Source organism: Bombus bifarius, unplaced genomic scaffold (assembly GCF_011952205.1).
Source record: "Bombus bifarius isolate JDL3187 unplaced genomic scaffold, Bbif_JDL3187 scf7180000009343, whole genome shotgun sequence".
Classification (NCBI taxonomy): domain Eukaryota; kingdom Metazoa; phylum Arthropoda; class Insecta; order Hymenoptera; family Apidae; genus Bombus; species Bombus bifarius.
The window spans coordinates 1,833,850-1,860,344 of NW_022885057.1; the positions used below are offsets into that span (position 1 = coordinate 1,833,850).

Sequence of the window (26,495 nt, forward strand, 5' to 3'; positions counted from 1 at the left end):
ATTTCTTCAAAAAATAGATTAAGAAAAATAGGAATCTAATTTACATTAATTTAAACCGTATCCAAACATATGTATGTATAATATACTAAGCACATTACTGAATATTGTACGTAACTTAAATTAAATATTTAAAAAATGATTGTTTTATTTCTTCATGTAAAAATGTATGTGTTAAAAAAGTTATATATATATTTTTTAACGATTGTATATAGTAATTTCTAAAATTTATATTAAATAATTTTTTTTCTTTATCTTGGCAATTCTGATTTAGTGATACATTTATATACGCATTAAAATTACTAACCTAGATTTATGTAAAGAATGAATAAATTTGTTTATTGTTAAGTTTATTTCCACTTTCATTTGGATGAAAAATTAACATAAATTTATACATTAAGTTGTTCACTCCATAGTTTTTACGTAGTTAGTATTCATCGTGCCAATTTTCCATTCTCTAACAGCGCCCCCTTGGATATCCGTTTACACGGGTCTCTATCTGATTTGTCTATAAGCTCGTCCGTTTCTTTTCCGGTGTATCGAAATGGTAGGGTGGTGCAGTGGCATTGTTATATTTATAAAATCAATAGAGTTTTGATTTATCTGTGTTAATCGATATAAATAAAGTTCTTTGTTAAATTTGAAAAATGTTAAAGAAAGTTAACAGAAATTATTTTCTTTACAGGGTATCGATATAAACCATAAACACGATCGGAAGGTTCGGCGCACAGAACCTAAGTCGCAAGATGTCTACTTACGACTTCTCGTCAAAGTAAGTGTTTTATATGCATTTCTAAATATATATATTTTTTATTACCTTTAATTTTGTACCATTTGTATTCTATATTTTATTTACAAACTAACGTCACTCTTGTAACATCTGTTGAAAATTAATTGTGTATTACAACTGATCTAATACTATATTGTTGTCATAAACACGTGAGTTTTGAAACAGATAAATTTCTTTTGCGAACCGCACTCTGTGTCAGTACTATCATAGTCTGATCCAATTTGAACGTTCGCTAGAAAAATTTAGTCAACTTTCCTATTCCGTCTTTTTTCTTTATATAAAAGACGATTATATTAGCTGACACAATGTTACTCAGAAAGTTTATAAAAGTTCATATTTCTTATTGAGAAATTATATATTATTGCGTTTTAATGCAAAGTTTGTATTGTTTTTTTTTTTTATAATTTCGTAATGAAACTGATAAAACATTGTGACTTTTTATCAAAATATCTTTTTATACAATAAAAATATAGAAGTATATGGTTTTATTTTTGTTATAGCTTTACCGTTTTCTGGCAAGACGTACAAATTCTAAGTTTAATAAGATTGTTCTTAAGAGACTTTTTATGAGTAAAATACACCGTCCTCCCATATCTCTTGCACGTGTTGTCAGGTTTATGAAGAAACCTGGACGAGAAAATGCTATTGCAGTAATTGTTGGTACAGTGACAGATGATGCTAGAATTTTTGAAATTCCTAAACTTACAGTAAGCAATAGAAACAATTATCAGAATTTAATTTTGAGTTTGTATAAATAAAATGCTATTTTGTATTTGCTTGAAAAAATTATTAATGTATAATTTCATAATTTTTTATAGGTTTGTGCTCTACGTGTTACTGAAAGAGCCAGAGCACGTATATTAAAAGCTGGAGGCGAATTGATCACTTTTGATCAGTTGGCATTACGTACACCTATTGGAGAACGAACAGTTTTAATGCAAGGTCGTCGTAAAGCTCGTGAAGCAGTGAAACACTTTGGACCTGCACCTGGTGTACCACACTCTCATACAAAACCATTAGTACGCTCAAAGGGTCGAAAGTTTGAAAGAGCAAGGGGACGTAGGCGTAGCTGTGGTTATAAAAAATAAATTTTGTTTATTTGCCATCATTTATTGTACCATATCCTTACATTGACTTGCAATATTTAGACAGTTTGTCTATTTCTATATTCTTTCATATAGCAAGTTTAGGTGGCTGGAAAATAAATGTTGGCTTCATAACAATATTTTTATACATTATTAATTCCTTCACTTTTTATGAAACGTACAATTGAAATTATAATTTCAAATAAGATGCAAATTTAGATACACCTGTAAGTAATATTTCATGTTTCATTCTTGTTTTCTTCCGCATTTTCTATTAACTCTTCCGGTTTTTCTTCGTCGTCTGATTGTGTTTCTTCGGAAGCAGTAACATCTGGGAAGTATTGTTTTGATTCCTCTATGCCCTTTTCCAGATTTTCACTTACATGATAAGGTCCAATACCTGCAAATCCTAAAAACGCTTCACATTCTACTTTTTTTACAACACATACAAATATCTCGTATCTGAAAATTGACATTACATTTTTATTTTTAATTATAAATTTCAAATTTTTCTTAATACTTACCCTGTTCTTTCTCTTGTATTCAATTCAAATTCCGTAATATTCTTTGCTATAAGTTTTGCTTCTAGTGGCTTATCAGATTCAAAAATGCCAAAGTTAACTACTTCGTCTTCAAATTCTTGTAAAACCATTTTTAGCTCATTCTTTCTCATGTAGTCATATTTGAATACTACTATAGGTACCTTCGTAGTTTTATCTTCATACTTTAAAATTATAATATATGACATAATATTTATATTAGATATATTAAAATTTAAAACTTACGTGATATGTAGTATTGGTATATGTTGGAAAAATAGTGCGAAAAACAATTGCCTTATTTCGACAATTTGGTGGTGTCCATACGATTGGAAAAATTTCATTTCCGCTTGTTATGTACGCAGGGCGATGTCGACCAGCGTAACTAAAGGAAAAAAGGAAGTTGCTTAAATTTAGATAAATGTGAAAGTTAATTTTAGAATTGTCTTACCACAAATTGTATTATGAAAGACATATAATTTTAAATATTATATGTTCTATGTATTTACGTACCATTCTTCATTAAGAATTGTTTCCGTATTGGGTAATTTCGGTTCTCCAAATAAAAGATTTAACAAGTATTTATGAATATCAATTTCTGGCTTTGTTTCGCTAACTTTTAATCGCATAAACATACATTTCCCATCTAGAAGTAGTTGTTTAGCATTTGGTGATAATACGTAATGAGACTGTAAAATTGTTTAATTTGGAAAGTCTGCTTTTGAATAATTTTTGTTAGTGACATATTAAATATATTACTTCATTAAACATCGTAGATAGAATATCTTCATCGAGTCGTTTTCGTATTTCTTGCTCGATGGTGTAATTTCCTATTAGTATTTCTTCAACCAATTCTATGTACGGAGGGCTAGATCTTTTATCTCTTTTATGACATTCTTCATCCTTAAAAACCCACGGAAAAAGTAAAAGGCAAGTTTCTTTGCTTAGTGAAGTAGTCAGATACAACATTTCGGCTTCATACCGTGCTATAGCTTCCGCTTCTATATTAAATAGAAATTACACGAAAATTTATTATTACAAATAATGAAAATTAGACATTTCATTGTAGCGTTACATTTATATATATCTAATAACCAATTAAAAAATAAAGCGTGCATTATGTGACTCCAGGACAATAGAGGTTTTTCTTTATATAAAATTGAAAATAAATAAAGAAATAATGATCTGTTTGTATGTGCGTGCAGGGTAATCGTTATAGTAATATATCTGTATCTTTTTTATGAGAGATCTTGCGAAACCTTTTCGAGCCTTCTTTGCCGTTTCTTTAGCTATTCTAGTTTCTTCAATAATTTTTAATCGTTTTATTTCTTCTGGACTTCTTTCCGATACATCTAAAGAAAACCTACACGTGTACGTTTATTTTAATAACTTCTATTTCAACAATGCTAATTTTTAATGGCTACTTGTTTTACTAAAAATTATGTATTTTACATACTCGTGTTCCTCGTTATTTTGTACTCGTTGCAATTCCATTGTTAATACTTTTAATAATTGTGGGCAGTCAGCACCAAATATAAGATTTACCATCCGACCATTCTAGTAGGATTGCATTTATTGTAGCTTTAAAATTTATCTTAATTATACAGGGTGGTTGGTAACTGATGGCACAAGCGGAAAGGGGGTGGTTCTACGCGAAAAAAGAAGTCGAAAATATAGAATGAAAATTTTTCGTTTGAGGCTTTGTTTTCGAGAAAATCGACTTTGAATTTTCGCTCGGTACGCGTGCACTTTATCACGTCTCGTTATAACAGATCTCACTATAGATCGTTGTCTCGATGGAAAAATTAAAAAAATTTTATTCTATATTTTCGACTTCTTTTTTCGCGTAGAATCATTCCCTTCCCGCTTGTATCATCAGTTACCAACCACCCTGTATATTAAACTTACGTGTATGAACATCCATGTTGGTTCACTTTTCCCTTGAAAACGTTCTAAGTTCGTGATATAATCGCACATTGCCTATATTTATAGTAATACATAGTAATTATTTACTTAACATCTATAATTATTTACAATTATAAAATTACCATGGCGTAACTCAACGTATCTCCTCCAATTTCCATTTTGATTTTTTTAAGGGTGCTTACCATTCCTGTGCAGGGTCCACTCCATTCTGAATATATGTCGACTACTGAAAAATTATTAAAAACTTTACACTAACATTTTTTAAATTTCTATTCAAGCTCAGTTTTAAATAGGTAACTTATACATTCCTATTAACCCTGGTTTTGTAAGAAGCTTCTCCCATTCCTCGTTATTAGAAATTTCAGTTTGTAATGCCGCCGGTGTTGCCTTTTTAGCCATCTTTCGCGCAGTCTTTAAACCACCCTATAAAAAATTAGTTATTTTTTAGTTCTCAAACCCTAATAGTAAAATCTATTTAATGATCGAAGATTTTAAATCATTTCACTAAAGTACACGAACGGAATGGAATTTAAAAATTAATTATAATTTGCAATGATCGGAAGAACACGGGTAAAGAGCAAAGTACCCTTTTTCGTCGCATCATGTTTGAAGTATATTAAACTTTTTTTAAGATCAAGATATTTTGTTTTTTAATAACACTGGATTTAAGTTACTATTCCTTTGATCTGTCTCGAACGAAGTGCATGGAGGAACTGTAGTAACAGAATATCTCGGAGGAGGAGGACCATTCCTTTCCGATTTATTGCACGGGGACATCGGTGACATGGAGAACACGCAAACTCTACCGATTAAGTTGGCTTCTCGCTGCACAAATACACGCACAGATAATTACAGTATACTAGTAGCCTAAGGATAATGCGGTAAGAATTTCCTACGTTTTCCTACCGACATGAAATATTAATGTTGCTCTAAATTCTGCAATTATAACTGCGTGTATCGGTACTATGGTTCATAAGGTAGCACGATTTATCGAGCTACATGAATAGTTGCACGATAATCCTACTACATTATGAAGCTCCTGTCAAAAGATATAAATTTAATCATTGTACATATTAAATCGATCATGAGACAGCAGGAAAGCTATTCTTTTTCTTTTCTATTTGAATGATGGATAGCGAGACCGCGTGTAATGTATTACTTTCGTATTATTTTATGATAGTAGAAATTCACTTTCCTTTCCTTTTCGTGAAGAAATTTTCTTGTGGAAAAATCTTTCTCTATTTGACTTTATATTTTATTTTAAGAAATGTATATTTTAATTCCGGTTATTGCATTCTTTTTGGTTAAAAATACTACTGAAAACAAAACTTTAAATTACTAGAAAAAATTAGGTCATGTTTTCGTTACATATATTTACTTAATAAATCAAGAATCAAAGTAAATAAATTAAAACTTTGCTGATATTTGAGCGGCGTTGAAATGTGTACGCGCGCCAGTGCGGTATTGTAAAGCGAATTAAGAAAGCGAGTTGTGTAGCGCCGTCGCACACTTGTGACGTCACGATGTTCTTCGGGTATATTCGGTACATGATCCGAAACGTTCGGATTGTTTAATTTTTAATTGCTTATAATTTTTGAAAAAAGAGAATACGTATCTGAAATTTTTGTTTCCTAAATTCATCTACATAATCAGTGAAAAATGAAATATGTTCCATTAAAAATTGTATACATTTATATCTTTTTCCCTCTTAAATTTATGTTTTGTCACATAATTATATAGCATGTAAAATGTTCGTGTCTATAAGTTTTACTTCTGTTTGCTAGATAACGACATAATTATGAAGTAACACGCAATATAGACATGCTAAAATTGCTCGTGTTGAGGTTGTCTGATAGAGAAACGAGTGAATGAATTTATAATAGAAAATATATTGAAATAAGTATAGGTATAAGTACAGGTATAGTGTATGCTGATCCAGATCCTCACTCTTACAGTGTTACAATACAACAGAAAAAGCTATGATAGCATATATTTATAGCAAAATAGACATTACCAAAAAGTTAACCTTGTAGCTCTAGCTGAAGGCTACAAGAAACAGCAACAGAAATCTACTTATAGCTCTTTTGTTTCTAGACCTTGTAAGCCAAAACAAAATTTATATTCAAGGGCACAACAATATAGACCTCTCCTTATTTTGAATTTTTTGTTTCACTAAATTCTATTCTCTTCATAACAGCGACCTCCAGGTCACGGATATATAAAAGAAAAGGTGTAGAGTTTTTCTTGAAGTAATTACTTCAACAGCTCAGTTAAAATTAGTGATATCTCTTAAGAATACAATAATATAAAATAAATACAATAATATAGAATAAAATAAAATGTATACAAAAAAAATTTTTATTAATTTTTTGAAAATTATAGGCTTGATTAAATATGAAGTTTAAATTTGTTTTTGTAACTCCTTAAATAAAAACTGTTATGAATTATTATGTATGTTGTTGTGGACATACCGATTCAATTTAAATAGTATTGTACTCCTAGGTGGCGTTAGCATCAAGTGGTGGAATTTTATAAAAACACCGCTCTTGTAAAGTAATTTCTATGATACTAATGAATGCATCAGTCTCCGCGTAGAAAATAATGCATCGATTGATATAATATACATACATATGTATATATTCATAATATCTTTCAATGGTAGCTTATGTTACACAAAATATATAACTTTATATTATATTCCTCACTAACATTATGGCATCTTATTGTGTTATATTAAATATTTAATCAGCACTTTAAAACATAATAATAAAACGTGATAAAGATAATAATTTCATTTTATAATATTCAGATATTTTAGCAGCATAACATTTCAGGTTGTACAATACAAACTTGTGCAGTGTTACCACTATAATAATAAATAAAATTATTTACGTTTTACATTAATGTATATTTAATTTATTTATTAGAATAGTCCTTTTAATTTTTTCAACATTCTTAAGTTAATCTTCATAACTTACATTTTTTCTTGCATTCTAGGATTGAGAAAGATGTTATGAAAAATTCTGTTGTTTATAATCAATGTAGAGCTATGTAGTTTTAGTTTAAATAGTTTTTCCATTAAAACAAAAGATATGATTAACACGCAATCATCCATTCACATATTTTGCATATACATTTACCGTTAACAATACAGATGAAATGAAATTTGAACATCAATTACGCCATCTAGATGTATTTTAGATACGAGTATTAGAGTTCACTTTTCTCTTATTCTCCCCTCCTTTCCTACCATTTCCTTATCTGAATCAGCTGATTATTGTTTTCGTATTTTCAACGAATCTGACCGTTACAGTAGTTATGATACGTGATACTTTCTAACGAACGACTTTTCGGGAGAACCTCATCGGCGCGTCAAAACGGAGAGCGGATCTGACGATCTCTTGCAATAAGGAGCACCATCGACGCGCTTGAATATTTCGAACAAAAAGATTAACGTTTCGCGGGCGGGGTGACATCACTATCGTTTTCTGGTTGTGTTGTGTCAGTCACTTACAGAATGACGCAGTAGAAGGTCGTCTCAGAGATGGCGAGCTTCCCAGTATGAAAATACAATTTTATGGCGAGGTAAATCGGAAATTCTATTTGCTGTTAATCCAAAAACGATCGAAACGGAAAAAATTTGCTTGTGAGATAAATAATAACGGCGGTCGGGAAAAGAGAGATAGCTTTGTTGTGAGAAACTGCCTTCTACCCCTTTGTTCGACGAAATGTCAGGGTCGTTATTTTAATGTCAGTATTTATTTATTTTATTCAAATTTAATATATTCGTATTATTGCAACAGAGATCATGAAAGTTTTCGTTTCATCGTCTTTTGACATTTGTGTTTCTTTTTTACTAATCGTCCCTGAGAGTACACGACGAACAGCTGTAGTTGGATTGTGTAATATTCTTTAATAAGTAAAATAGATTCTCCCACTACTTTTCTGTTACTCATTTTTATATTATCAAATATACAGATATAATATTTCGTAAATTTCCTTATACAAATAATAACAATATCTTTGATTAATTATTTATTTCGTCGTTTCGCTTAATTTTTATCTGTTATATCTCATATTATTATTAATAGAAATGTGTGTTGCATATATTTGATATTTATGCAAATAAATTATGAATATATAATGTATACAGATTCTTAATCTATATTTTTTGTACATTACTATACTTTTTAATTTAAATACTTGTTTTAGGTTTATATAATGTGATATTTTGGTCTTTAAATTTACAAGTTTTTCTGTTTTATATTAATACAATGTACGTAATGTATCATAAATTTAAATTATGTTTCTTCAGAAATATTTATAATTGAAATATGACCTTGTTATATAGTGATTTTTGTTAACTTTAAATAAATTTTTAATGAGAAGATTTAACAACACAAAGTATCGAGTTTATTCAGATTACAGTTCATTTATTGTTTGTGGAAATTATTAAAAATTGTTTGATCATTATATTTTTATAATAATAAATATAATAAAAATAAATGTACAATGTTGTTTCCATATATTCATCCATAATGATATTAATATAATTTTCTTTTCTTCATGACTTATTAAATATTATAAATGATTATGTAATTATTCTTTGATGCAGTAATATGTAGTTAATATTACTTTATATGTATTTATTGTTAGGTAAAAATATTCAGTTTGGGAAAGAAAAAATGTCTGCAGACTCTCCAAGGCGTGGTGTGCATAAAGGAGTACAAGTTGTATCACCTCAGCCAATAGTTGATCGTTCAATTATAGATAGTGTTGCAGGAATAATTAATGATATTGTTCCACAGGTTGGTACATTAAAATATTCTGTTGATGATCTTTTATTAAGATATATATTACATTGTTTAAATATAGGCTTATACTGGCACACCAAATTCTGAGAACAAAGAGTCTATATCATGGGCAAGGTTTGAGTATGCAGACATTAATGATCCTACCCTGTATCCAGACTACAATGAAGGCTCTAATACACCACCTTTATTATTGGTACTTGGCTATACAACTGGAGTTCAGGTTTGATCTTGTTCACTTGTTCTTTGAGTATTTACATTACTTGTGCAAAATATTGTGTATTAAAATAATTTTTTGCAATGTCTTTGATGTTTTTTAAAGGTTATACGCAATTTAGACAGTCTTAAAGTAGGAAATATTCTTCAAAGAACATATATGAATATGTATCAATTGAAATATGATTTTAGTTAAGTGTACATATTAGATACTGAGCATGAGGGGTCTTTATAGATTTATCAAGTTTCTAATTATAGAACACTGTTCTTGTGTAGTAGCTTTAAAACTGTGTCTGTGTTTATGAATGACTTGAATCTTATTTTATCTAGGAGGCATAATATGTAAACAAGCACATTCATTATCAAAATAACAAGGTACATGTAGTTTGCAGAGATAATAATATGATATTTGAAGTTTGATCATATAAAAGAATTCATATATTTAAGTTGAGCATTTATGCTTTAAACTTTGTTTAGAAGACTCATAATTATTATAGAATATAATGTTGTATCTTATATTATAATTTTGTTTTAAAAGTGATATTGTAAAGTCAAAGTAACAAATATTATTTAATATAGGTATGGTTGATAGCAGCAACCGGAGAAGGAACTGAAGTGTTATCATGGCGACAAGGTGTTGTTCGTACTCTGAGAATTTTACCAAATCCAAAGACTGATGATGAACATGTTGATTTGTTTGAATTGAAACGGCCAATGGTAGCAATATGTGATTCAGCTGGACCTGGATCACAATTTTGCAACATTAGTTTCATTTCATTAAAAACTGGGGAACAAGCTAAAAGCATAAAATTTAAAAATCCTGTTTGTGACATATTGGTAAATAAACGATCCGTAGTAGTAACATTTTTAGAAAAGATCGCGGTGTTCGATGCTCGAACATTGGAAGATGTATTAACAGTTACTACTTGCTATGCCAGTCCTGGTCCAAATCCAAATCCTGTTACTTTAGGCACAAGATGGCTTGCTTACAGGTAAAAATCCCCACGATTATAAAATCTTAGCAGTTATTTAAAGTAAATTACATTTTGTTATAATAGAAAATATTTTTAGTGAAAAAAAGTTACTACCAGCAAAAAGAAGTAGCGGTGGTTGCGAAAGTGAAGGAGTTCAAAGTTATACAGCAACTGTTCTATACGCGGCAAAATCTTTAGGGAAAGGATTGCGTGGTTTGGGGGAAACAGTTGCATCCAGTTTAACTGGCAATTCAGTGTCACCAGTAGTCATTAATAATACCAGCAGTGACGTAACTCAACCAGGAGTGATTACGATATTAGATCTCCAAGCAGCAAAAGAGGAGAAAGAATTAGACGATGCGAATATAGAGACTGTCGTTGCCCATTTTACTGCCCATAGTGATGCAATCGTTGCTATGACTTTTGATTTAAGTGGTGCATTGCTAATGACCGCTGACAAAAGGGGGCATGATTTTCATGTATTTAGAATTCAGCCACATCCAGGTGGTCCCACTTTGGCAGCAGTACATCATTTGTATATTTTACATCGTGGAGATACTACTGCGAAAGTGCAGGTACATATCTCTTTAAATCAAATTTTAATGTCTGTGCTTTTAAGACTTTATGTATTTTAAAGATTCGTGTTTTATTATAATAGGATATGACTTTTTCGAGTGATACTCGATGGGCTGCGATATCAACTGTGCGGGGCACTACTCATGTGTTTCCTGTTGCACCTTATGGTGGACCAGTAGGAATACGAACTCATTCCACACCTCATGTTGTAAATAGACTTTCAAGATTTCATAGAAGTGCAGGTTTAATGGACGACGGCACCAGATCTCATTCTCCTGTATCTCATACAGAGTTGCCTTTATCAGTGTATCCATATTCTAATCCAAGACTCCCTCCGTACCCTCATCCAACTGTACTACATCCTCTGGCACAGATACGACAACCATCTTCATTAAGTCATATAAACAGTCAAGTTCAACAAAGGTAATTATTAATTATCTACGGAATTTACTATTATTGGGTAAATTTATTTGTCGTATATTATATAGCAGGCCACAGCAACGACAACGATTGCATTCGGACGATAGTGGAACATTACCATTAAAAATATGTGCTTGTTTTGCACCTCCAAGAGCTTGGATGTATGCGCAAAGGGAATCTACTGCAAAAGTTATGAAGAGAGCAGTTGATTCTTTGTTTATTATGGCGTGTCACGGAAATATGATACAATATGATTTAGAACCTAAACCAGCTGCAGGTGAATAAAATATTAATTTAAGTCAGGATTAATATCAATATATATTTATTATAATATATAAGTACTATTTAATGACACATTTTAGGTATACCAAAAGAAAAAGTATGTGACGATACGATGATAGAATTAGAGGTCGAAGCCAAAGGTCAATGGCCTCTTCTAAGATCTCCGAATTCTTTAGAGATTGTACCACCTTTGCCAACGTCTAGCCCTTTACTAAATGTCAATATTATACCGAAAGACAGTCAAGATGACGATTTAGCGGAGGATCGTTGGTTAAGTCAAGTAGAAATTGTAACACACGCTGGTCCACATAGGCGACTTTGGATGGGACCTCAGTTTGTTTTTAAAACCTATAATGCAACTAGTGGGTTAGTTTTCTAGAGATGTAACATATGTAACATTGTTTTTAAGATTGTAACATCATTACAATAAAATTTTATTAATGTAGAGCTACTGTGAATCTTGTCGAAGCAGAGGCTGTTGAAATTGGAGTAACCGGTGGATCTCGTCCTGCGAGATCAAATCCAGTCAATATGCCGCATGCTGCATCCAGATCATTGGTACCTGTGGTCATTGATGGATCAGGAAGTAAGTTTATATTATTTATTAAATATTAGCATATTTATTTTTGTTGTTAAGATTAAATTTGTATTCAATTCATTTAATATTTGTATTGCACGTTCATGTGGATTCCTTTTATTGTTTAGGCAGTTATGAGCAGTCTCCAAGATTTATGGAAGCGTATGGTGATCCCTTAGATAGTGAAAATGCTGGTGTTGGTGGTGGTGAAAATCAATTGAGAGAAGATTTGGCCGAAGCTATGCTAGAAACATCGATCGCACCACACCGTGCTCCAGGTAAGTAATCATTACATGGAACTTGCGATGCTTTGCTTTGAAGTAGAAGATCATGAATCCTGATATATCCCAATTGCCGATATTTCGTAAAATTTCTATACATTGTTGTGATTAGTAAGAAGAACGAAAGCATTTTATATGATTTGCATATTTGGAAACTTATATTTCTGAGTGCCTCAAATACGCGATTTTAATAGATTCTTGAATTTACGGTTCTTACAATCGTGAAGATCTTCCTGCTAAATGCAGTAAAGTTAATTCCAACGTGACTAAATAAATTTCATCTGTTTAAACGATCATCACTGATTTCAATTACGTCTTGATGGGAAAAATTGTAAAACGCAAAATATAGATCACGTTTTACTTTATTCTAGAAACTTGTAATTTGAATTTGTGGGAGTATTTGATAATTTTTCCAAGCACGTACTTTTAAATACGGATACGATACTCGTGCTTTCTGCATTTGGTGACGGATGATTGTTAGATTGTAAGTTTGTGTGGATACAGAACTGGCCAGAGGCAGGTATCTCCGTTTCCCCCCTCCCCTCCCCTTTATCGATACTACATCTAATCACTAACAACGATACATTTTATCAACGTCTACCCTTTAAGTCGAGGTAAATAGTTGCGAATAGCTGCGGGCAGTCGCAGTTACTAATCCTATAAGAATCTTTTTCTTTTTGAAGTACCGATGAACACCAAAGAAATTACATAGGTTGAAAGCAACTGTTCTAACTTGTTCTCTTTATAATGTATCATTCGATCTCGACACGTATATTGTGACGTGAAGTTTGTGTTTTTGTGGTGTGCAGTGTGACGACTCGGATCGAGTATATATATATCAGCTTTACATTAGAAGTCAAGATTAATTACTCTTTTATTTTCTCTCTTTCTCTCTTTATCTTTCACGTACCCCGTTCTCGTAACTCTGTATTTCCTCATGATGCAACATTTGAATTAGTATTCGGTAATGTCACTTAAAATCTCTCTCCATTGCCGAGCCGTATCGAGAACAGTAATACCTCATTATACCTCAGGCGATGCATCTCATAAAAAAGGCCAAACAGAAAAACAAACAAGGGAGATATTGTGACTCGATATTGATACCTGCCAACGGCTTTTTCTGTTACTAGGGAGGCGATCGGTATTTGAGAGGGTGGGTCAACCGGTAACTAAAGTCGTCAACCCTCTGGGCACCGTGATTACTGTATCGGCCGATAAGGAGGACATTAACTCTAGTCAGGAGTTCGATTTCGCAGAGGAGAGCCACGTGCCGGAACCACCTAGGAGCGTGTGCGCCGAAGAAGGTCCGGCTTCTCTCGGCAATTTCGAGCCGGAGAGTCAAACTCTGCGCGGTCTCACCGAGATCTGCGCGGAAATGCGCTCAGCTGGCGAGCCTGCGATCGACAGCGTGCCGGACGAGAACATCTGTGAGGTGAAGGAGAGAAAAGCGTTGTGCGTCGAGATTGCTTCTATTACGAACCCTGGGAACTCTACTATTGACTTCGAGAAAGAAGAAGCCTTCCGCGATGTACCGACCAGTCTGAGTCTGTGCGTGGAACAGGGTGAAATCCCCAGCAGTCCTATGACCCAGGCAAAGGAAGCTGCTTGGTGCAGGAAAGTTGATAAAAGGGAAGACAGAGGGGCTCACGAGAGGAACGTATCCGAGGCACAATACGTAGTCAACTATGATGAGGATAATGTAGTTTTGATGGAAAATAAGGTAGCTCATGAAAAAAAGAATACGTCGGTGCATTGTAAAACTGAGAGTAAAAAAATTTGCGAGTTTGAAAAGGTTGCGAAGAAGTCGGAGAAGATCGGGTCCTCTGTATGTCCTAGTAAACGAACCGAGACTAGGAAGTATATTCTAAAAGAACACGGAGATAGCATCATTATTGAAGACATTACTTGCGACGATCCTGGGAATGATTGCATCCAGAAGGAAGGATGCGGAAAAAGCGTGATCGAAGATACGGACAGTAAAAATTCTGAAAGTAAAAGCAGAGAGTATTTGAAAGAAACTGTAATTGGGAAATGTAAAGACAAATCAAAGTCTTCCACGGCTCAGAGTTACAAAGAAAAAGTTGAAGTTCTTGCAGAAAGCAAAAGTTCGTTGAAGCAGGTAGAACCGACCATAGAAATAGATGTTGTAATCGAAGAAACCGATAAGAAGGAAGATTTCAAGCCGACTGTAAGTGCGGATGTATTGACTAAAGAAACCGATAAATATAAGTCATCGACATCGGACTCGAACGACGAATTCAGTTCCAGTGAATATCACATCGTAGACACACCTTCCAACAATGGTACTTCGATTCAGTCCGACGAAGACATTGAACATATCCAAAGCTCCGAGATCGCTCAATTACAGCAGGCTGAATGCATCGACAGCGATAAATGCGTGGACGTGATAAGTTGCGCAGGTTCTTCACCTATTATGCAGAGGAAGAACAGCAAGACTACGATATCTGATGACGATATAGAGTACATACATGCTTCTGAACTAGTAGAAACATCTGACAAAATTTGCAAAGAAGATTCGAAATTTGAAATTAGTAGAGCCAGCGATAGTGAATCGACCACGACAAGGATTAAATCTTCATCGTCTGACGACGATATGGTACACGTACACTATTCGGACGTCGATGATGTACCATCTGAAAGACCTGAGGATGCGTGTGAAAGAAGCACGAGGAGATCTCAGGAGATTACAGCAGAATCGGCGTTGGCATCTAAGAATGCTAAGAAGACAAAGGATATCGTGGTGATCGAAAGCGACACATCGGATGCTGATGTGACTGTAATCTTTAAACCGGGTGATAGTCGGAAGAATAAGAATACAGAGAGAAAAGAGGAATTGGAAGAATCTGATAACACAAAAGATATCCCGGCTACTGAAAATGTTAGTCCACTAAGAAAAACTAAGGTTCGTTCCGCTAAAACATCTCCTTCAAATGTCGCATCTAAACGATCGCAAGCAGGGATCGAAATAATCGACATCGACGCGATGCAGAAAGCTGAGATGAAAGTACTAATCGATACTACATCCGTTTCTGAATGTAAGATCCTCGCTGGACCCGAGGTCTGCGGGACTCGTGCGAAGAAGTATCGGAAGATTAAAAAAGCCACCAACGAAAGCAACGTACAAATTTCCGAAGCTTCCATCGAGCCTGTAAAACCTGTCGAAGATGTTTCAAAGGAATTAAGCTCGCAAGAGCCGTTGCCTGAATTTTCTTGGAGCGCTGTAGTAAAGAAGAAAAATGATTCTCCCGTGGCTGAGTCAGAAACGCGAAGAGAAGATAAAGTCGAAGATGATAAGCTGAAAACCGGATCGTTCAATCCTATCGAAGTCTCGTCGTGCACGCCTATCTTGGAGAGAATAGAGTCTTTGAAGAAGAAGATACACGAGTCTTCGTTGAGGAAGAATTTAGACAAAAAGAGTTCGAGTTCTCAGATGGTAGACAAAGTTCGAGAGGGTAACTTGGAATTATATCCCAAAGAGGAAATTTCCTGGAGCTCTATCGTCAAAAAGAAAAACACTTCCTCTGCTGAGAATGAGACAAAGAAGGAATCTGACCTCGATCTAATAGCGGAAGACGCGAGCAATGAAGAAAGGAAAATTTGTCGAAAAGAGGAATCTTTGACTGATTCATCCTCGACGATGGTGAATCAATTGAAAGAAGCTGTTAAGGAAACAACCGTGGAAGAATCATTTGTACATGCAACAGAAGGATCTGGGAGTTTCATCGTTAAAAAAAGATCTGTTTCCACCACAGAAAGCGAGTCTACGAGAAAGAAAATTGGTGAACAGAAAATTCACAAAAAGTTGCATCTACCGACCAATTTGTCGGAAATTAAAAATGAGCACGAGACAAACTCACCTGCAAGTGAAAGCATCTCATCCGAGAAAGTTTCCAAATTAGAAGCTGTAAGCGAGATCGATGAAAAAGTTTCAAACGATTCAAACAAGTGGAATGTCGATGGACCGTTGGTAGGTGCAACATTTGCGAAAGAAGATTCCTCGGAACCTGAAAGAGATACCGAGCCAGAGAAGAGGAGCGATTCAGAGCAGGAGATCGTGCCTGAACGTTCGACTTCTTCGGACGAGTTGAATCCAAATGTGGTGCTCACGAACGTCGAAGGAGAGTATTCGGGTCGTGAGACAGCTGAAAGGAGCGCGACGAATACCTCAGTTTGCGCCACGTCCAAGAAAGGCAATAGGTCGAAGAAAAAAAAACGCAGATGAGTAGAGGATTGCATGGATGTACCTAGGGCCAGCCTTGCCCTTTACATACTCCTGATGCAAGTAACTGGAGTTGATTAGCAGGAGTATAAACCGGGAACAATTCGCGTTTCCGATTTTCATTCTAATCAAGTTAGCATGCTCGTTTTATGGAAGAACAATTATCTTAGGAAGCACGTGTTATATAATCACTTTTCACGAGTGGAGCAAGCTGTAGCTCCGTTTTCATGGAACGACAAGTGTCTGGCATCTTGTCAGATTTGATATTTTTGAAAATATTTTCTAAAAAAAAAAAAAGAGGAATTATCGAACAAATAGAAATAGCAGTAGTACATATATGTTGATTTAGTAACCGTGTTAGAAAAGAATCAACATGAAAGAACGTTCTAGAGGCACTCGATGAAATTTCCTATGATAAGAACAAGGGCAAGGCTGTAATCATTGGATTTACGTCCGTTAATATTCGAGTTGAATTTGTGGAACAAATAAACAATTGGAAATAACACACACACACGAACACGAACACACACGAACACAAACACACACGAACACGAACACACACGAACACGAACACACACGAACACGAACACACATGAACACGAACACACACGAACACATTTAACACTCAGCCAACCGCGCGCGCCGCAGCGAGCTATACGTTTCTACCGCGTTCGGATAAGCCAACCTATACGCTGTCCACCGCGCATTTTTCCAAGTATCGAGGACTAATATTCACTACTTAAAAAACACAGAAGTCTAAAAGTTATTTAAATGGTTAGTTATATTTCGCGGTAAAGATTTATTTAAAAATTATTTATTTCACACAGAAGTCTAAAAGTTATTTAAATGGTTAATTATATTTCGCGGTAAAGATTTATTTAAAAATTATTTATTTCACATATTGTTTATATAAAATATTAAATTAAAAGTATATATTAAAAGTATAAAAAAATATAGATAAAATTAAAAACATTAAAGATAACACGAGTTGAGCGTGAAATTAAAGATTTATAATGCATTTTAATATTTTTTCGCAGCGTAGTATTGTTTGATTATAATTTTATTTAGTTGTAATTGATAGTGTAACTTTTTAATTAATTTTAACACCGCTAAATTGGTGTATTTTATTATATACCGTACTTTATAAAAGTAGAAAAAGTGGCGCAATTAATTGGGAATAATTCCAATAATAACTGATAATAACAAAAAAAAAAAACAAAACACGTTGCTAAAGTCAAAAAGGGAGATCTCTCCGTTCGGTCACGCAACGATGCTCTTCACAGAGGGGAGATTTCCCTATTCGGTTGGCTAAGTGTTAAAATAAGAAAAAAACTTCTATATACAAAGTATATCATATGGGACCTACTTCAAGAGTGGACAGAAGGCATAAAAACAATGAGAAAGGTTCATATCAACATATATTTTATCTGACCTTATTTCAAATTTATAGCCATTTTTCGTTTTAAATCCATAACTGCTTATCTTCATAGAAGATGGTCCATACTCAATGGCCATCCTCGATCTGTATTATTCAACATACACGTGGAATTTTTGGAAAATTGCGAAATTCTTTGACACGACGAAAGTAGTCATTTCATTGAACAGTTGCGGGTTATTGAAATGTTAAAGTGGCTATAAATTCGAAAGAAAGCCAGATCGGACTCATGTCCATATGTGAACTTTTTTCATTGTTTTTGTGCCCCCTGTTCACTTCTGCAGTCGGTTCCACATATTGTGATGCACCCTGTATATGTAAATATATATATACGTACACATAGATATCTAAAGTAAAATCAAAACGAGAAAAAAAGAGAAAAAAAAATGAAACACATATAGCGATTTCTGTTCCGACTGCCTTACATCGACGTCGAGTCGAACGAGAATGCGTTGTACGTTGTCCGTGTAGTGCATACGAGAAGTGTTCTAGCTTTTTATTACGATCGATGAAATTCAGATGAAACGGAAGAATCGATTCGTAGCCATTCACCGATAATTTAAGCACTTTAAATACTTCTTTAATACGGCGATTGCCTTGTGTTTCGATTAGTACTATTAAAGGATTTTCACGTTATTAGTTCCAAGAATCTTTATTTATAAATGATATGAAACTTTCTGGAGAAAGAGAATAGCGAAGATTAAAATTTTACTACATTTTATTGGCAATATAATGAACAAATTTCTTTAATCTGACATGGTTTTTACGTAATAAGTATGTGCAGCCCTAACACAAAGAACGTACAGTAGTATTTTTATGAATATATTATGTGCGATATATGAAACTTTTTAAAATTTCACTATCATTGTAGTGACACCAGTTCGTGATTGCATTTGTAAAATTTGAAAACCAGATCAATCCAAAGCTATATATAAAAGTAACAAGACATTTCTTACAAACATAACACTTAGTAAAAAATTACTATGCAGCATGAATCATGATTTTAAACATACAGTTAGTACTAAAGATAGTCTCACTAATTATTGCGTCTTGTTAATAACCGCAATAATCGTGTCTCATTACAATGTTAATAAAATTTCAAAATGTTTTTTATAAAACATACAATATATTCATAAAAAGTTTCCATAAGTGTTCAAATATTATTGTGAGCTACTGTAGTTACAAGGACAGAAAAGTGGAAATTCTCATTCTAAAATTGAATTTTAAAATTGAATTTAATATTGAATATAAATTCATTATCATCAGTGTATTGCGTATAAAAATTGGTTAAACGTTGTCATTCCCTATTTTGCTATCAAAAATCTATTATTTAGGAAAAATACAGAGGAAAAGAGAAAAAGAAAAAAAAAAGATATTGAGAACTAATAGCACGAGCAAGTTGTATACATATGAGCGGGTCAGAAGAAGCCGCATTGATCAACTCTGTAAGTTGAAAATATAGAAAAGTGATGTTATAAACACTGTTTCTTAGATTTACCTTAAAGTTTACTATTATTTGTGTCATGTTCTTGTGATAAATGAATTTAAGAATTGAACATTAATCATGAATTTATCTAGTAAAATTATATAAATTAACAAAAAGTGGAATTCGATCAGTGTGGCTTTTCACAGATTTATTATAATATACGTTTCGGTTTAGCACAAAGCTACTCGCATCCTCCTCCATACAAAAATGTGTCCGATCGAGATCGTCGCGCTCGTCTCTATTTTTTATATCCGCCGTAGAGACATGCTTTCCATGAAAGCCATCCGTAATATATTTTCCCGGATCCAGACGAAATTTGTTGGAACCGATTAATCGCGTTTAACGAATGAAAACTTCCCTCTGGCTGTTCCGAGTTCTCCGGAAATTTTAACGATTTGTTTATGCAACAGCCCTGTATATTGCGAAGTGAGATATCTATTTCTAATATAGTAAAAGATCAAGTTTCGCTAAATGGTGTTCAGACTTGGATAAGATTAGCTGAAAAATCGTTGTTCTTCGTTTCTGTCGATTATTATATCGACCGTCGTATATCTGAACGAGGAAATGGTCTTTGGTTGATATTCGTGGAAACTTTTTTTTTCTGAATGAAAGAAATTCGTTGATAACGCTTAGTTTAGAAACGGTATCGGTAGAATGAAACGTATAAAATAAGTGTTATATAAAGTATACCTAAATTGTATTACATTGCGTTATACATATATGCGTATCTACGTATTAAAATTCGACTATTTTGCAAAAAAATTTGCTTTTGAATCCAAAGGATTTTAGTTGATTTGAGATACAAATCGTGCGAAACGAGCGAACATTCACTGCATATTTTATTGTGAAGATCATCGATGGTATAAATCCATAATTCATATAATGATTGGATGTTTGTCGTGTAATATCGATGTGCGTAAAGTACGAGCGTAATAATTCTTGCATCGTATACGAACAAGAGTTTGTCGTGTAATATCGATGTGCGTAAAGTATGAGAGTAATAATTCTTGTATTGTATACTAGCAAGGGTTTGTCATGTAATATCGATGTGCGTAAAGTACAAGCGTAATAATTCTTGCATTGTATACGAGCAAGAGTTTGAAAAGGGAAACGGGATTCTGTATGTATGTCATATCGATCCAGAATTTCGGTTCCAGTATGCTAGATAATCTTTTCATTTGTCGTACCTGGTTACGTACGCATGTTCTTGGTTCTCTTCAAAAGCTTTCGAATTTATAATATTTAATATCTTAATAGTTTCCATTCACTAAGGACGCAACAGATAAATTCACCCCATTGATTCAATTCTCGAGATTACTACGTTTGTCGTGTGGTAGATGTCAGTGGTTTCAGAAACTTCTCGAAATTGTAAATACTCGAGGTTCTTGCTACAATCTCTTACCTCGATATCTTTTCGATACAATTTCTGCGTAGGTGTTAAATCACACGAACGACGAAATAGCATATATATATTTTTGACACGTTTCATCACAGATAACTACCCTCTTTAAACCCGTAACCGCGAATTAGGTGTTGCTAGGTAACCTTGGAAGAAAAAGGCGAAAGAATTCCTGAAGAGCCAAAGATGGGTTGTAATCGATTAGTTGCATAAGCGGAAACGTTAGTAGTGTGGGGACTATAGTTTTATTTTCAGCACTTTAATAATCCAAATGACATGTAATTTCGTGAATAATACCTTATGCCGCAGAATTGTTCGTTTAGTTTCACGGAGAAGTTGTTAGTATCGCGGATCCTTAGTGAAAATAGGTATCTTAGAACAATTTTAACAAATACACAATAGCACTGTACAGTTGTATTACGCGAATCGAGGAATATCGTTATTGTTTCTACGTTCTATTTAATACTTTCACGGAGAAGAGGTTCTCATTTCATATAAGGTATTTTGTAGTTGGTGGTATAATCGGCAAAGGGTTGATTCTACACGAAGAAGGGACTTTGTTTCCGAGAAAATTAATTTAAAATATTTGCCTGGTATATCTGAGTTAATCTTCGCTTGATTTTTACCTATCTAGCAATATTAAATTCATTATATATTCCGAAGAAATTAAAAGTATCATACAATCAAAATATATGATTGTTTTAGAGTTGGAGCAAAATTTTAGTCTATCTTCTTGGCTTATTTTTTCATGCAGAATTACCGCTTTCTGATTGTACCAACGATCAAAGAAAATCGAGAAGTCTTTGACCAAGATCTTCGACTCTATTGCTTAGTCCAATTCTTTTCTGTACGTTTCCCTATTTTTTTTCTACAAGTAATCATGTTCTATTTATATGTTTTCTTTCAGAGGGTTTGGTCAAAATCTCTGATATCTCCTCTTTCTTCCTTCCTTTTATGTTTTTTTGCCTTTTGTTGAACATTTTGATCACCGATCGGTTGAAACCACTCTCGTGTTTAATAGAGAATCATGTGTCGAGCAACAAATCGATTGTTCGTTTTTATAGATATAAATATATATATATAACTTCTAACTCGTTAGAGTTTGTTGCTAGTACAAATGAAAAACGATGAGATCTTTTCGGTGGAACGAACAAGGTCTCTTTTCGAGGATTTAGCCGTGAGATTTAGTACAAAGCTTCTAATCATCACTTTCGTCCTCGTAAATGCTGTGATTATGTTTCGTGATTCACTGTATCTATCCGCTGCTACGTCGAGGGAAACGATATTTCATGATATTTTTCCCCTTTCTATTTTTCCATAAAGAAACAACGAACAAAAATGTTGAAAAATAGGTGCAATGTTTTTAAGGATGATATCGTTCCTCAAGCTTATTTTTATTAGAATTTGAACGACGATTTTTTTAATTCCTTTACTGATGGAAGATTTCTTTACGAGTGTAGTATGTAAAAATGATGGAATGTATTTATTAATTCGAGTGGGGCAATCATTAGCAGTAACTTACTTATAGTAATTTTTTGTCACGTGTACGCTATTTTTGGTGCGATGAGTTGTCTTTGTTAACATTTTCCTTGCTTCGTTCCTTTTTTATATTTTTTCGAATTCATGTGGTTTTGAAGGAAAGCAAGAATCGAAGGAGTAAATAAAATTTTGTACGATGAGATTGATCAGTTGTTAGTATTACAGAAATATCTGCTATGATGCTGTTTGTTTTTTTTTTTTTTTTTTAGATTTAAATTAATCGTATTCTTTATTATTACATATTGTCGCGGTTATAAATATAAGTAGATTACAATTTTAATAATTACATTACAATTGAAGGTGATAGAGAGTACGTTGATACATTTACAAAGTTTACAAAAAGATTAACCTTGGTGTGTAACTTTAACTGAAAGTTATCAAAGACAGCAATAAAAATCTGTTTATAGCTCTTTATTTCTGGACCCTATAATTCAAACAACATTTACATTCAAGGGCACAATAATATTGGCCTTTCTTTTTGCTTCACTAAATTCTATTTCCTTCGTAGCGGCGGTGTTCATGTAACGGGTATACAAAAGAAAGATGCAGAGTTTTTCTAGAAGTGAGAATTACTTTAACATATATTTCTTTTTACTGTCTGTTTTTTATTCATTTATGTTACTAAATGCAGTAATTATAGTCGTATAATAAAATCGTGAGTTTTTTTAAATTTATGATCTTCACTTACAAAATCATAACGTTGACTGCCAATAACAAACATGGTATTCAAAAAAATAAAAATTAGTTTTTAATAAGCGATTTGTACTAATCAGCATTGATACATCATACTATTCTTTGTTTCTGATATTCTTGACTCATATTCATATATTAATTTAAAAGTCAATCATATTTATCATGAAAGTGCTAATGTTTTGTTATATGTATAGCGTTTGAGGTCTTTTTTAAAGTACAATCTTTTGAGTGTTATATTTTGTTATTATATCAATATTTAATAAAGTAATAATGTTCTTTGAATATAGAGATATAGTCATACAAATTTTGATATTTTTTGATGTGAGCAGGTTTCCTTCATTTAATTTATGTGATGTTTTTTGTTACATTTTTAACTTTTTATGCTAACAATCATTTTTGTGGATTGATCTTGTGGATATGTGCATTCTAGTATTTTCTTCATAATCAATATATTTATAAAATTATCGCGATTCTATAGAAATATAATGTATAAAAAAATACTAATCTTATAATGAAGTATTAAATATCAGAATATAAATATTACATCTGTCTCAAGTGAAAATCTGTAAAGTTTAGGCTAACTTATAAATCGTCTTTTTATCAAGATATAGTAATAACATGATTTCTGCCATAGGTATATATAATTATAAAAAATTAATTTTAATAAGATCATTCTATTATTCTGTGAATAATATAAAAATAAATAATCTTGGCTGATATTAGGAAGAATTTTATCTTTAGACGCGTTTTATGTGTTCAATATAAATTATTCAGTGAATATATAATATAATTTACTAACTTGGTGATAGATTTTTTAGTGTATATCGAAAGTAGAATATTGTTCGTTTTATTTGTTTTTATGTTTATCGAAGAAGATATCTGTAGTTTGAATGTTTCGTTTTGCATTTCTTTATAGTGACTAATACGGTAAACATAGCTGGTTGCTAGTTATGAAATAATTAATATTAAAATTTATTTTTTAATCAAAAGTCAACCTAATATCTATTAGGAATATTTTAGTAACATATAATTTCATGCGACGCACGTGATAATATTTCAAAAGTTGTTTTATTATTAATTTAAATTTCTAGGTACGTAGTTCGTAGTTGAACCTTTTAAAATAATCAAAGGCGAACCATGAATGTCATTTTTCTCATAAAACGAGAACAATGATCCTGTATTATGAAGTATTGGATGGATTTACTGTTCGATAACTAAAAGAGTTTGTGCTTCTCTCGACGTAGCAAATGCAGTGTCATCGAGGGCATTCGTTGGTATTAAAAAACGCAGAGATTTCAATGTTGGTGCATACCACCAGAATACTTTTATTTTGTATTATAGAGGTTTCGTTAGAATGCAAAGTTACACGTATAATTCAAGCGAAAGCATATTCATCCCTTTATCGAATAAACTTAGGTACCAATTGTCTGCAAATCCTTGAATCCTCTATCCCTCCTTCGATTTCCGCAAAAATCGTTCGTAACGGACGAAAAAATACGAAACTATTTGAGTGAATGCCTTGAATTTATTATAAATACTCACAACTTGATGCGAAAACGAAAAAACCGACGAATTATACACATAGTATCTAACAAAATACGGAACGTTGTATTTCTTGGTAGAACGTGTGACTTTTTTTTTGCATAAAGTGTATAGCAGACACACGACTCTGCTTCGAGCAAAAGAATTAATTTTTCGAGAGAAAAAAAAGATCACAAGTTAACACCAAATTGTGAAATTTTTTTGCAATCCTTTTCTTCATATTATAGTATAACACACGTAACTCTCTCTTTCTTTCTCTCTCTCTCTCTCTCTCTCTCTCTCTTCTTTATTTTCGCTACCTCAGCCATTCACTTTTATCCCATATTTCTTCCAACGAAGAAAAATGATAGTAGTGTATTTATTTCGGCGATTTAATCCTCTAAACGCCGGCGAGAGTCGCGTGGACCGTAGATAGCTTCGAGGATTGTGTATTTTATACGTTATATAGGTCTATGCGTGATTAACACGTTGACTGCTATGAAGGTCTATAGTTGTCACTGACCTTATAATCATCATTGATTGTTATTGGCCATGTTGGAATTAATTAAAGCGTTTAGATGAAATAAACAGTCATATTGGGAAAACCTTCGATAATTATTCAATGGTACAATATAAAGCACAACCGTCCCTTAATTTATGCGAGTCTTTCTTTTTACGCGAAAGATTATAGCGCAATTTACGCGGTAGTTTTCATGCGCGATCTCAATTTACGCGGCCAGAAAGTATATTTTCCTAGAAGTTTGAAAAGTAACAAGTGTAACTTATTCTGTTGAAACGCGTTAGTGCTGTATGAGATAAGAATGAAAGTACATTACGTTGCGCTAGTCATCATACGTGTATATATTTTTTCTTTTGTACTGATAGACTTTATTTACGCGATTTTGAATTTACGTGAAAATGAATGCACATTGAACGGATACTCCGCGTAAATTGAGGGACGGTTGTATTAAACGAATCGTGAACAGATTAAAGAATCTTAGTTTTTAATAAAGCGAAAACGTACAAAATGTAGCTATTCGGCAGTCAATGCGTTGATAATAACATTTACCAATTACTTAGAGTAATAATTGACGATTTATAAATATATAACAATATAACGAGAAAATATAATTATTTAGCAATTGTTTTAGCAAAATGCGTTTTACGCGTAGCTTTCTTTATCATACGAACAATGAAGAATGTAATTATTATACTCGATGTATGTGTACGTATGGATTGTAATATCGTGTTTGTGTTAATGTGCTATCGATTTTCATCATTGTTTTGCCGATTCTATGGGTTAAAAACAGAAAATCATACCAGGTGATATTCTGCAACAACTGCCCATCAGAGAACAAATCAGAAACAAATGGTACTATTAATTTATCATTTTAAGAGGTCCCAAACACGACACGTCGTAATTATTCTCCGGTCGTTAGAAGATTAAGCAGCTTCGACGAAGTACTTAGTTTAATAACCTTTCGCGAGAAAAGCGAGCATCCGCGTAGATACTGTGTGGTTCTTGCATTACGATCACGTGTGATGAATCTTTAGATAATTACTGGATTACATGTATTCGAATATTATTTCCGTTATAACTTGCGAATTAGACTTATCAAGCGAGTTTTATGTGATTGAGAAACCTGTGTTTTGCGAATGACAAACGACTAACAATAAGAGATTTGAACGTTGTGTGATAATTTAAAGT

General features: G+C 32.9%; 3 protein-coding genes and 1 long non-coding RNA gene across 10 annotated transcripts; 3 read left to right on the forward strand and 1 right to left on the reverse strand.

The window, feature by feature from the left end:
- The first annotated feature begins 461 nt into the window (after positions 1-461).
- Positions 462-2,012, forward strand: LOC117215067 (60S ribosomal protein L18). The gene is made up of 4 exons (XM_033461490.1): positions 462-544; positions 683-769; positions 1,288-1,494; positions 1,606-2,012. The coding sequence occupies exons 1-4, from the start codon at positions 542-544 to the stop codon at positions 1,873-1,875; spliced, it is 567 nt and encodes a 188-aa protein (XP_033317381.1). The 5' UTR covers positions 462-541; the 3' UTR covers positions 1,876-2,012.
- Positions 1,868-7,590, reverse strand: LOC117215061. Of its 4 annotated transcripts, none has more exons than XM_033461478.1 (13): positions 7,316-7,590; positions 6,809-7,203; positions 4,924-5,162; positions 4,646-4,760; positions 4,460-4,563; positions 4,320-4,391; positions 3,868-3,968; positions 3,671-3,774; positions 3,171-3,412; positions 2,925-3,100; positions 2,658-2,796; positions 2,397-2,596; positions 1,868-2,334 (listed from the first exon to the last, which is right to left on the reverse strand). In XM_033461478.1, exons 3-13 carry the CDS (start codon positions 4,939-4,941, stop codon positions 2,112-2,114), a joined length of 1,494 nt encoding a protein of 497 aa, XP_033317369.1. In that variant the 5' UTR covers positions 4,942-5,162; positions 6,809-7,203; positions 7,316-7,590; the 3' UTR covers positions 1,868-2,111. The 4 variants fall into 4 exon arrangements, with proteins under 4 accessions (XP_033317369.1, XP_033317370.1, XP_033317372.1 ...); XM_033461479.1 differs by lacking the exon at positions 4,924-5,162 and having other exon boundaries at positions 2,100-2,334; positions 6,809-6,882; positions 6,966-7,203; XM_033461481.1 differs by having other exon boundaries at positions 2,100-2,334; positions 4,520-4,563.
- On the forward strand, positions 6,951-24,996 carry LOC117215071. The gene is made up of 3 exons (XR_004489015.1): positions 6,951-6,969; positions 8,429-8,432; positions 22,099-24,996. It is a non-coding gene; the product is annotated as an uncharacterized LOC117215071 (long non-coding RNA).
- Positions 7,793-17,195, forward strand: LOC117215047. 4 transcript variants are annotated; one of them, XM_033461450.1, is made up of 11 exons: positions 7,793-7,922; positions 8,994-9,145; positions 9,213-9,371; positions 9,944-10,356; positions 10,436-10,913; positions 10,997-11,337; positions 11,403-11,611; positions 11,697-11,982; positions 12,063-12,202; positions 12,322-12,471; positions 13,605-17,029. In XM_033461450.1, the coding sequence occupies exons 2-11, from the start codon at positions 9,023-9,025 to the stop codon at positions 16,715-16,717; spliced, it is 5,412 nt and encodes a 1,803-aa protein (XP_033317341.1). In that variant the 5' UTR covers positions 7,793-7,922; positions 8,994-9,022; the 3' UTR covers positions 16,718-17,029. The 4 variants fall into 4 exon arrangements, with proteins under 4 accessions (XP_033317341.1, XP_033317343.1, XP_033317342.1 ...); XM_033461452.1 differs by having other exon boundaries at positions 11,406-11,611; XM_033461451.1 differs by lacking the exon at positions 7,793-7,922 and adding an exon at positions 7,940-8,087 and having other exon boundaries at positions 13,605-16,717.
- Positions 24,997-26,495: the final 1,499 nt, after the last annotated feature.

What these genes read in the sequence shown, in the direction of transcription:
- LOC117215061 (XM_033461478.1), bottom strand. An exon ending in TACAAAACCAGGGTTAATAG is followed by an intron (nt 4,564 to 4,645) that starts GAATGTATAAGT and finishes ATAATTTTTCAG; the next exon opens with TAGTCGACATATATTCAGAA. An exon ending in AATACAAGAGAAAGAACAGG is followed by an intron (nt 2,335 to 2,396) that starts GTAAGTATTAAG and finishes GTCAATTTTCAG; the next exon opens with ATACGAGATATTTGTATGTG.
- LOC117215047 (XM_033461450.1), top strand. Translation starts at nt 9,023, where the DNA reads ATGTCTGCAGACTCTCCAAGGCGTGGTGTGCATAAAGGAGTACAAGTT. An exon ending in TTAATGATATTGTTCCACAG is followed by an intron (nt 9,146 to 9,212) that starts GTTGGTACATTA and finishes GTTTAAATATAG; the next exon opens with GCTTATACTGGCACACCAAA. An exon ending in ACAAGATGGCTTGCTTACAG is followed by an intron (nt 10,357 to 10,435) that starts GTAAAAATCCCC and finishes AAATATTTTTAG; the next exon opens with TGAAAAAAAGTTACTACCAG.
- LOC117215067 (XM_033461490.1), top strand. An exon ending in ACTTACGACTTCTCGTCAAA is followed by an intron (nt 770 to 1,287) that starts GTAAGTGTTTTA and finishes TTTTTGTTATAG; the next exon opens with CTTTACCGTTTTCTGGCAAG. An exon ending in TTGAAATTCCTAAACTTACA is followed by an intron (nt 1,495 to 1,605) that starts GTAAGCAATAGA and finishes AATTTTTTATAG; the next exon opens with GTTTGTGCTCTACGTGTTAC.